Below are 12,388 nucleotides of genomic sequence, written 5' to 3'. Positions count from 1 at the left end.
TTCTTGAAATTCAATTAATAGAGTTATAGTTTGAGTAGAATTTTACTTAAAGAGAATTGTCCTAATTAATGAGAATTTATCTACTGATTTTATTGAGAAGATGGTCACTTGGCGCAATCACATCTCAACTTTTATTATATAGTATGGACATTCTCAAACTCTTTTTTATTAAACTTCTTTCTCATTCGCTTGTCCAGCCTGTAATTTGTAATGATTTTAGACAAATTTTTATTAAGGAATTAATGTAAAATTCAAGTTTATAGAAGTCAAATATAATTCGTTAAAACTGAAAAATTCTTTCGCATATGTGTGTTTTTGTTTGATGATAGGTTAACTACCACGGGTACAACAAAATCTCACTATATTTGTATACCACCCTTATTTCAAGTTGTAGTCAGTGAAAAATATGGATGTAAACTTTTAAGAAATATTACATCTACAACATTTTCACAGCAAATTTTAAGTGGTAAGTTGTTACTAATTCCAATTTAAAACCACCACCGAAATTACTTTTTTACCCACCATTAACAACTAATGACAACCAATAATTTACTACGTATAATTTGTTGCGCAATAGTGAAAATATTCTAAAAATGTTGTTGGTTTCTCAAAAAAAAAAAAAAAAACAACTAATGACAACCTGTTATTTATGATTTTTTGTGAAAATATTATAAACATAGCATTATTTTATTTTGATCTATAATAATAACTTTAAACCTCAGTTTGTTATGAAAATATTGTTGGATTTGTTACGTCCTTGCATTGGATGCCCTTGGCCAGTTTTTTCGTTTGATCTATTTTTTGTTAAAGGAGATATGTTACGTCTATAATATTTTTATAACAAATCATAAGTGACGAGTTGTTTTTTTTTTTTTTAAAAAGTGACGAGTTGTTACGAGATGTTATCAGTAAACAAAAAAGTAATTTTAGTTGTAAATTTAAATTAAATCCAATAATAATTTACTACATATAATTTGTTGCGCAATAGTGAAAATATTCTAAAAATGTTGTTTACGTGGTACTTTCCTTTTTCGTCAAAATCTAAATTAATCTTCATCCAACTTAACGGTATCTTAGGCGGATTCACGGAGCGCAAATGTAGTCATACACGCTCCCAATCATTTCCCAATTTCCAATCAGACGAGAAGTGGCGAACTGGTAAAGTGAAAAAAAGGCGGAGCGAAACGTCCCATCTTAGCCGAGAAAACAACTCGAATCCAATCAAAAACCGCCACGTATACCCTGAGAATCCGAGGCAAACTCGCTTTTAACGAACCTAACCTCTCAGACTCCCGAAAGGTCATCCCCTGACCGTCAATTATTACCGCCTTCGAAGATCCAACGGTTGGGACTGAATCCGGTCTGTCAGACCATCCTCCAACCAAATTTCGCCACGTGCCGGTTCCCAACCCCTTCCCAGACACCAAAGAGATCTACTTGATTACCTGTATTACCCGGTTGCCAACCTCATTCAAACTCTCTCTCTCTCTATATCGTCGCCCATTTTCTCTTACAAAAGGCTTCCGATTCTCTCTCTCTCTCTTCTGAGAGATATCTTCTTCTTTGGGTTTCTTGGATTATCAAAAAAGCGAAGAGAAAAGGCAAAGCATCATCGTCATCGTCATCGTCATATGTGAGAATTTTTTACTACTTTTCCTCGGATTCTGTGTTCAATTATTGTTCAAGATTTATATACTTTCTGTTTTTGTCCAACTAAGTTTTACTCTGAATTTTTCCAAGACAATCTTGGTAAATTATTGGGGTTAGTTTAGTTTAGTTCGTATACCTTGTGACCGTGAATTATTATTGCTTAAAAGGGCACTCTTTTTTTCTTTTCTTTTTTGGTTGATTTATTTGTTGGTGAAGTTTGTGACATTGATGATTGATCTGGGTGTTTCCGGAGTTTTTGATGTTTGATATTTATGAAGGTTGAGTTGCTTCGAAAGTGGTTAGTCTGATCTGCTCGTTGGTTTTGGGGTTCTGGGTGTGTTGGAGATTTGGGAATTTTAGTGGGACTTGAAGATTGAATTTTTATAATTTGATGGTTGCTTTTGTGGATTTGTTTTTTATTTATTTGATACCTTAAGGAGCTCTAAACTGATAAGGTAGAATTACCCATTTCGTGAAGCGAAGCCTTTGCTTTGCTTGCTAGGTTTGCGTCTTTAGACAGTTGATTGATACTTGGAAATTTTGGATTGTTTGTTAAGCTTCCATTTTGGATAGATTTAACTGATTTTAAGCTGATTGATTTGGAATTTGGATCCCGCAACAATTTTGAAGTATATTAGAGGATTCTTGAAAAGGGGTTGATCGATGGGGTTGTGTTGAGGTAATTTATTGTTAGAGGATTCTTGAAAGGGGATTGTTTGAGTTAAGGGAGTTGTGTTGAGGTAATTGATTTATGAATTGGAGGGGATTATGGCTGCGGGTATGGATTTATCGCCTCCATTTACCATCTTAGAAGGTGGTTATAATAAGGATAATGTCTCAACCACGGAAGATCAGAGCTCAGAGAATTTGAATAAGTTGAAGCAAATGACAAATGGGAAACCTCCACGGCACCTATCTATTGCCCGCCATAGCATTAGCTCTATGAGGCTGCTGGGCTCACCTGATTTGGTAAGTTTATTTCGACTTTTCATTTATGACCTTTCTTTAGGAAGGTGTATGCTAAAATCTTTACTTAATGATTTTTAGTCCTTGACTTAGCTTCACAAATCAATATGGTCCTGAAGCATATAAATGTCAAATTAAAGTTTAATACCAATTTAAACCTATCATTGATGTTAGTTTTCTTATAAATATAAAAATAGCTTTATATTTTGCTAGTGAATGAGTTTTGTTTTTGGGGTGAACTGTGAGATATCTATCAAGGCCCACTAATTTCACCTACTTCTTTAAGATCAGCTTAATCCAAGTTCAAAGTTGGAAACCTCATGTTATTTTTTGTTCTTCAACAGGAAGTCCTGGCTTTGATGAAATTGCTGTGATGTATCATTTTGCTGAAGATTGCAATGCTCATCTTATTTGCATTATTATATTGTATTGATTTTTGGCTATGTGTTGTTGAACCTAATGAGAGGAAAATCAAATTTGGATCTTTCATGCAACTGCAATATATATTTTCTTTGTCACAGCATTTGGCAAATACACTTTAATTAACTCTTCCTTTTTATGCTTCTCCAGGATTTGGACGTCAGTATTGTTGCCAGTAAATCACCTTCTGATGAAAAGTCAGATTTTTTACCTGTGTTTCGCTCAGGAAGCTGTGCAGAAAGAGGACCGAAACAGTACATGGAGGATGAACACATATGTTTAGATAATCTTATAGAACATCTAGGTGCCACAGCAGGCTTCCCTCATCCTGGGGCTTTCTATGGGGTAAGCATGTTGCATATCTACCTTACCTTGTTACACCTGTTCATTGATTAGAGGAATAGCTTATCAATGGATCTCCTCTTCCATGAAAGGCTAGCCAATGGGAGACGTGTTAACAATTGGGCATATATCTATGCAATTTCCTTAGACCGTATGGCAAAATTGTTAGTCGATATGCAAAAGCATGTGATCCACTTGATAGGCATTTCACTTTTATTATGCAGTTAAAAGTTAACATTTAGGACGATAATGGATTATTAAAATAAAGTGGCTGACTGAAGGGAGGTATATATTATATTTACACTGGGTTGGAACTTGGGAGCTTGTATATTACCACCTTAAAAGCTGGCCATGTTCAGTGAATTGATTGTTATTACTTTATGTGAACAGGTATTTGATGGCCATGGAGGTACAGATGCTGCATCATTCATTAGAAATAACATCCTTAGATTCATAGTTGAGGATTCCCATTTTCCAATTTGTGTGGAGAAGGCAATTACAAGTGCTTTTGTGAAAGCTGATTATGCATTTGCTGATGCTAGTTGTCTTGATATTTCCTCTGGCACCACAGCTCTAACTGCCCTGATATTTGGCAGGTAAGTGACCTCTAGAGCTGCTTCTATTTTAATTTTGCCTTGTGTTAGGTTTGAGCATTGCTCAATAGCATCATTAACCCAACCTATTTTTTGGGAAGAATACTAAAGCTACTACCAATTTTCTACAAAACGCTTAAAAATTGATGTGGTTGGTGTCACTTCAACAACATAATAAATGATTTTTTTTTTTTTTTTTTTTTTTTTTTTTTTTTTTTTTTTTGGGGAGGGTGATTCATAACACATCATTTTGTAAAGTTATTTTGTAATATCCTTAACATCACTCTCCCCCCCAAAGTTTGTGAGAAAAAAGTTTAGAGTTGCTTGAAAATTCCAATTTGCTATGAATTAGTTGGAGGTTTTATTGTGTTAAAAGGAAACAGAATATTTCATCTAAGTTTCCTAGTATCAAATTGTAAACATTATCAATGCTTGTGAGTCAGCAGCATTATCTCTGACAATGTTTTGATCTTCATAGGACGATGATAATTGCCAATGCTGGGGATTGTCGAGCAGTGCTAGGGAGGAGAGGTAGAGCAATTGAGATGTCAAAAGACCATAAACCCAATTGCATATCTGAAAGAATAAGAATTGAGAAACTTGGTGGTGTCATTTATGATGGCTACCTCAATGGCCAATTATCTGTGGCTCGTGCATTAGGAGACTGGCACATGAAGGGCCCCAAAGGTTCTGCCTGCCCTTTAAGTGCAGAGCCAGAGTTGCAGGAGACACTTCTGACTGAGGATGATGAGTTCCTGATAATAGGCTGTGATGGCTTGTGGGATGTAATGAGCAGTCAGGGTGCTGTGTCCATGGCAAGGAAAGAACTTATGCTCCACAATGATCCTGAAAGATGTTCAAGAGAGCTGGTGAGAGAGGCACTCAAGCGCAACACTTGTGATAATTTAACAGTTATTGTGGTTTGTTTTTCTCCAGACCCTCCTCCTCGAATAGAGATACCTCAATCTCGAGTTAGGAGGAGTATATCAGCGGAAGGGCTGAATTTACTCAAGGGTGTATTGGACTGTAATTCAGGAAAAGAAGGGGAATGGCTGAAAGATGGATGTACATACATTGGGTGACAATTGGTTGGCTGCATTTTACCCCCTAAGCTGCCGCTACTTGCACTTTCTTCTGTCACCTTTTCCACGGCTGACACTGGGCTTCATTCATGGACTTAAGATATTGTAGGATTTGATTTTCATTTCTTCTTTGAGTTTTATATCCTGTACATCTCAGAATAGTTATGAATTCATTGTTTTTTGTTGTACCAATAAGTAGAATTCATTGTTTGATTTGGCCCATTCTCCATTTCCTAGTACAAAAACCTGAAATTCTTTGAGCGCTCCACCAAGCTTTTTAAAGGGGCCAGTTTTAAATTGAAAACATAAATCAGTGCATATCGCACGTTGGTGAAGGTCGGCTTGTATATTATTGATTAGGAAGTGCAAAGTGCCTTTTTTTATTTTTGGCAAAGAGTTCTTGGACACACTTTGAATGCTAATACCATAACATCACTCACAACTTGCCACATGAGCAAGCTATAAGTTCACACCATAAAGTTTTATTCAAATTTTATGTCTTGTGACTATACCAAGTCATACTCTATTTCAACACACAAAGCAACATTTGAAAACTTTTTGTGAATACCTACATAATAATGCTATCACAACATCACTCACAACTTGCCACATGGGCAAGCTGTTGGTTCACACCATAAAGTTTTACTCAAATTTTATGTCTTGTGATTGTACCAAGTCATACTCTATTTCAACACACAAAGCAACTAAGCAACAATTTGTGTAAAATAATCAAAGCATAATCAACAATTTGTGTAAAATAATAAAAGCATAATCAATATATACAAAATTTACAAGAGAATGCTCCCAACTTTTATTACCCATCCCAAAAGTATAATTGATACCAAGACCCAAGACCTTCCTTGCACGAAACATTTGTTTGAGATATGTCTTAGTCAAATTCAGCCACTAAAACTTAAAAAATAAATACTCCATAAAATACAGTGTTTTCCATCTTTTGACGTGTTTGACACAACCACACACACCCCCCCCCCCCCCCAAAAAAAAGGAAAAAAAAAGACCCTTTATCCCATCCAAAAAGGAAAAGTTTCCCCTCTTTAAGATGTCGTTTCAGAATATATTGAATATGCTTTGAATAAAAAGTTTCCCCTCACACCTAAAACAACATCTAACTGCGTATTTTTCACCCTAAATTAATACCTTAATTGGTTATCATTCATGCACCCTAGACCAATACCTTAAATGGTTATCATTTAAAATAAATCAATACCTTAATAGGTTCAAGCTCACATGATACATCTTTCTAAAGTGAGGCAATGAACATTTTTTGTCACAAATGTGATGTCCTCCTGTAGCATTGATGTTAACTTACTTTGTAAGTTTCATAAAAATTCACTTTTTAAAGCATTTTTTGTACTCACAGGCACGATGGTAATTTCATATGGATAGAAAATTTCATTATTGGACCCAACATTAAAATTTACATCATATAAGGTCACTATTGTAATAAATGTGAAATGATCTTTTTAAACCAAAAAGAAAAAAATCAGTGGTTTGACCAAGTTATTATAAAGAACACTTTTTGTTGGTCAAGAAACAACCTTAGGTGATTCATGTTGGTAGGTATTATTTGTATGGTGTCAAAGAAAGGGTCTACTACACGACGTCATAACTCTACTCTAACTCCACTCAATTAATAATCGTGTCAAAATCTCTCAACCCTAACATTATCCATTATTAAGTGGGTTGACACAACAAAACCCATATAACATGCTTAATAAACAATTTGTGTTGGGCTGACACAAAAATGACATGTTTCAACAATTTAATAAACATGTTTGTATTAGGTTGACATGGATACAACCTATTTTAATCCATTTGTAAAAATATAACCCAAAATTATCAATATATTTTTATATTTTATACACATAAATTATAATTATATCCAAGTGAATTCTACAACAATTAATACCTTAATTGGTTATCGTTCATGCACCCTAGACCAATACCTTAAATGGTTATTATTTAAAATGAATCAATACCTTAATAGGCTCAAGCTCACATGATATATCTTTTCTAAAGTGAGGTGATGAACGTTTTTTGTCACAAATGTGATGTCCTCTTGTAGTATTGATGTTCACTTACTTTGCAAGTTTCATAAAAATTCACTTTTGAAAGCACATTTTGTACTCACAAGCAAAATGGTAATTTCATATGGATAGAAAATTTTATTATTGGACCCAACATTAAAATTTACATCATATAAGTTCATTATTGTAATAAATGTGAAATGATTTTTTTTAAACAAAAAAAAAAAAAACCAAATCAGTGGTTTGACCAAGTTATTATGAAAGAACACTTTTTGTTGGTCAAGAAACAGCCTTAGGTGATTCATGTTGGTAGGTCATATTTGTGTGGGGTCAAAGAAAGGGTCTACTACACGACATCAGGACTCTACCCTAACTCCACTCATTAATAATTGTGTCAAAATCTCTCAGCCTTAACATTATCCATTATTAAGTACGTTGACACAACAAAACCCATATAACATGCTTAATAAACAATTCGTGTTGGGTTGAACAAAAACGACATATTTCAACAATTTAATAAACATATTATATTAGGTTGACATGGATACAACCTATTTTGTACTATTTGTAAAAATATAACCCAAAATTATCAATATATTTTTATATTTTATACACATAAATTATAATTATATCCAAGTGAATTCTACAACAATTATATTTCATGACCATATCAATTAAAGTCTTAATAGTATACCTTTTAAAAGTTCTTATTTCCAATACAATGAAGTTCCACCCAAATTTATAAATACACAATCTTGAGAGAGAGAATGAAATGAGGGTATTTATTTTCTTTATTTAGGGTAAAAGGGTTAGGAACTAAAAGAATTTCAATGATGAATTTATAATATAACCTTTAAAATTATTTAAATTAGTTGTATGGACCTGAATTGAGATCCTAGCCCAATCTATGAATAGACTTAGGCCCAAAAAGCCCAAAACAATGAATTTGTAGAAAAATGGGTTGGAAAACTGGGTTCTAATGAATTACACTAACTAGAAAATAGGTTTAAAGGAGAAGAAGATGTGAATGAGCAGGTTTATAAGGAAGAAAATCGTCCTCGGCAAAGTCCGAGGAGATCTGTTCTTATGTATTTCTTTCAAGTTTGATTACAAAGTCAGTTATAGATACTACAGTAATTTTTTCCATTTTTTCTCCGATCTCTTTTTTCATTGCCTCCTCCTTCTTTTATACTGTCTCTCCTTTTCATCTCCACCTTCCACGAGCATGCCAGACGGTCAGTGTTGATACTTGTCCCATTAGCACTCCCCATAAGTCCACATGTAGTAGCTGTAAGGCTGAAATCCACTGTTCAGGCATCACCTCCATATTAATGCGGTCAAAGAGTTAATTGTAGCGCATTTAATGCAGAGGTAGCAGCTTTCACCTCAGATATTTTTAGGACTTCTACCAATCTAATCTCACTGCAAAACACATTTTCACCAACGAAACTTCCTGGAATGTTACATGGGATGACAAATAACCCCTTCAGACCTCGGCATAGGTTAGTCGAGGATGTGCTTATCCTCAGCCCACCCTCTTGAACTGTTGTGACCGAGACTGATCTCTCTACTTACTATTGCAAACTCTTTTGACAAAGATATCACTTCCTCAGAGGGTTTGTCCTCGGATTGGGCCACAGGCCCAATATATAAACAGATAAAGAACTTTTTGGCCCAATATCCTTACATTGGTCATTTATCTCTTTAAAATTCAAATTATGTTGAATAAAACCAAAATTTATTATATGAGTTAAATACGTTCCTGTCAAAACATGTTAACTCATCTTGAGATGAATAATGAACCAAGTTATTTCGGGTTGATTGTGAGTTAAGTAGGTTTACACAAAATTAACCCAACAAACTCATTTACATTGAACATTACTTGTAAAAGATTATAGTGTTCATGAGTTGTGTCAACCTTCACCCTGACAATTTTAATAGGTCCTTCAAAAGATATAATAATATTAGTATTATTTTTTTAAGCAATTTATTTATGAGGTATTGAAATTAAATCTTGAAATTGTGATTTCTATAAAATTTGAGGGATTTTTTTTGTGTGGATAAGTTGATAGTGGGGGAGGTGGCAATGGAATCACTGATTTTCATTACAGCTAGACTATTATACTAGAACCCCTAAAACTTGAGTTATGGTATGGAAATTTATTAAAAGAAATGGTGCAAAAAGTGTGTTCTAGTGGTTAAAGGGTCATGCGATCAACTTAATTTGGTAGCTTAATTTGGTAGGAGTTTTATTCGGTTAACCAATTAATAAAGATAAAAGAAACAAAATAAAAGCTTGGTTTTCATGGGGAAGCTGCAAAGACGGCAATAATCTCTGGGTATAGGGCTCATTTTCTTGCCAACGTCACAATAAGTTTTTGCCAGCATATGGTTGAATCCACGTAGAACAATGTTCGGCCAAAACAAAAAAGAAGAAAAAAAAATCAAATTTTGACAAGTGACAGTGCAGCAATTGATAAATGGAAAATGTCAAAGATAATACGAGTTTTATTACATAAAAGTATATATAAAACTTACAAATTTATGTGACAAATCTCAAAATACATAGTGCTTAATTTGTAGCACTTCTCTAAAAAATTTATAGTTGAATCAATTACTCCATCACATTAGACATCAACAAGAATATAAATTAAATCTCAGTTGCCATTTTCATTACAATATTTACCAATAATTAGATTTCCCATTTCATAATAATGTGACGAAGAATATAAGTTAATTATTGGTTATCATATCACAGACAATAGATTAAAAATTAAGTGTTTGTCTTCAAATTTAAAAATAAAAGAATGAAGTTTTTTTTTTTTTTTTTTTTGAGGGAAATAAAAGAATGAAGTTTGAAAAATAATTCAACCTCTTTTTTTATTTTTTGGGAAACAAAAATAATTCAACCTAAATAGAGGTAAAATATTGGAAAATACTTATAACTACTAAACATGGGAAAATCACTATAAAAAATTAAAAATTAAAAAAAAAAAAAAAAAAAAAACTACCACCCAACATAAGAAGATCCCAAGTCTAAACAATTTAAAAGATTTCAAATGACCCAATTATTTGGCACATTACAAACAAATTATTAATTTTTAATAGAAACAATAGATTTTCAACCTATAACATTTGCTCAATTGTTTTTTATCATCAAATGAAGGCAATAGTTGATTTATAGTGTAGACGAGTTTTAATCTAAAATCTCTAATTTAACAATAATTTTTTTTACTAAATAAGCTAACTGAAACCAACTACAAACTTCCAATCATATTATGATTTAAGTGATGGTGAAATCAAATAATGACAAATAATGCCATTGTATTTTTATTTTTTTATGGGAAAAAAAAGTTAACAAGCTCTTGGTCTGCCTTCTTAATTTAGGCACTTGCATTAGTATTTGTATAATAATAAAAAAAATATCGCATTTTAACCAAGTAAGTTTAAAATTCACCCACATCATGCATGTCATGCAAAATTATGTAAAAATACATTGTTGTTATAGTAATTGTGTAAATTTACAATAAAACTATTCATTTTAGATATAGTTTTTATTAATTTTTTATGTATTTTGATGATAAAGGAAGAGAGCTGATGATAGTTTTTATATGAGAAGAAAAATAAATAATTAAAAAAATTTAAAAAATAATATTTTAATAAAATATAGCGGATAATAAATAATTTAGTGTAGACCGTTTTAAAAGGTAAGCACGTAAAATAGAATTTTTTTTTAAAAAAAGTAAATTTTTATCCTGAGATAGACCCAAAAAAAAAAAAAGAAAAAAAAGCATGATATCATGGGAATGCGATCTTTTTTGTTAAAAAATAGTCAGCAGTGTGATGGCAAAAGTTACAGTGGCTAATCAAGGTGTTTCAATACCTGGCCAGTCGTGGATTCGAAAGGACCATTTAAATCTATTTAATTTTAAATTTCCAAATCACAAGCATTAAAAAATAAAAATAAAAAAAGAGGCTGACCACGTGGCCACATGACGGGTAGGGCTGGTTGGAGCCAAACACCTAAGGACGCGTAGCTCGAGTGATCAATGAACACGTGTACGGTGGAGGTGGCATTGGAATATAATAAATGGCCAGCGCGATTCTCCACGCCCCACCTCAACAACCACCATTCCGTATATACGCTCTACCTAATACGTATACTATACAACTCCTCATTATTTCGACACGTGTATGTTGACGTGGGTGTTGGCTTTGCTCACCCATTTCTATTTTTTATTTTTGGATGGAACACCCGGCTCTTTCTAGAATAATGAACTCTTTTTTTTTTTTTTTGAAACATGATTAACTTCAATATAATATTTGTACAACAAATTTTATATGGTAAATTGTTATTAGAATAATATAGAGCTATTATGGATATTATTTTATTAGGTTACACTAGTTTCTCATCACAGGTGTTTTACATGTGTGATGAGGTGTATTTTTTTTTTTTTTTTTTATGTCTAGTCATAATTTTTCTTTTAAAATATTTTTTTGGATAAATTTGTTTTGAAGATATGGATTAGTTGAAGAGTGTCCTATTTTGTAGGCATTTTAAATATAGTTAGATGTATATTTTTATTGAGTTATTCTCAAATTTTTTTTTCTTGTTAAGGTTAAATTTGAGAGTTTTTTTGAATTATATAAAAGTCTAGTCTAATTTTTCCTCCTATAAATAGTAAAATAAAATGTTATAGACGTAACATCATTTTTTCTTTTTATATGGGATAAAAACCCAAACTATTTAATTTAGGGGAAGAAAAACAATACAAATTAAATTTTCCATGGTAACCATTCATCTTTAGTATACTTAATCTTTGAATTATTGAAACGCACGATTGATTTTCATATTTATATAATGTACACTTACTATTTGTTTTAGTGTTAAATCCAATAGAATTTAACATTAAAATAACAATTTATCCATCTTGCCATAAGATCTTTCATTGTTAAATTTTGTCATGCATAACAACAGAAATCAAAATAAACAACATTTGAAACAATCTTATAATTTCGGAGGTCAATTTTATATTTTGATAATTTGAAGATTAAGTATAATCACAATCAAAGATTATAGTACAAAAGTATAATTTGCTCAAATAATAAATCTAGAAAACACTATATTCACAATATATTCACAAAAATTTCTAAATATAAGATTATTATTGGCTATTTGTGGAAAAAATAAATTATTACTAAAATTTGTCGTGATAACCATGCATGCGGAGATATTATTTCTCAATTTCATTTAAAAAGAGAAATGAAATGGTCTTATTAGGTGTGT

At 32.2% G+C, this 12,388-nt stretch overlaps 1 protein-coding gene across 2 annotated transcripts; it reads left to right on the top strand.

Annotated features, from left to right (window-relative positions):
* Window positions 1-1,476: 1,476 nt before the first annotated feature.
* LOC126712601 (probable protein phosphatase 2C 27) lies at window positions 1,477-5,321 on the top strand. Of its 2 annotated transcripts, none has more exons than XM_050411990.1 (4): window positions 1,477-1,633; window positions 3,187-3,381; window positions 3,769-3,974; window positions 4,450-5,321. In XM_050411990.1, the coding sequence occupies exons 2-4, from the start codon at window positions 3,295-3,297 to the stop codon at window positions 5,051-5,053; spliced, it is 897 nt and encodes a 298-aa protein (XP_050267947.1). In that variant the 5' UTR covers window positions 1,477-1,633; window positions 3,187-3,294; the 3' UTR covers window positions 5,054-5,321. The 2 variants fall into 2 exon arrangements, with proteins under 2 accessions (XP_050267947.1, XP_050267946.1); XM_050411989.1 differs by having other exon boundaries at window positions 1,492-2,619.
* The last annotated feature ends 7,067 nt before the right edge of the window (window positions 5,322-12,388 follow it).

The sequence above is a fragment of the Quercus robur genome, chromosome 2 (assembly GCF_932294415.1).
Source record: "Quercus robur chromosome 2, dhQueRobu3.1, whole genome shotgun sequence".
NCBI lineage: Eukaryota > Viridiplantae > Streptophyta > Magnoliopsida > Fagales > Fagaceae > Quercus > Quercus robur.
The sequence above is the reverse complement of the archived record's forward strand: the minus strand, read 5'-3'. Positions and strand labels throughout refer to the sequence as shown.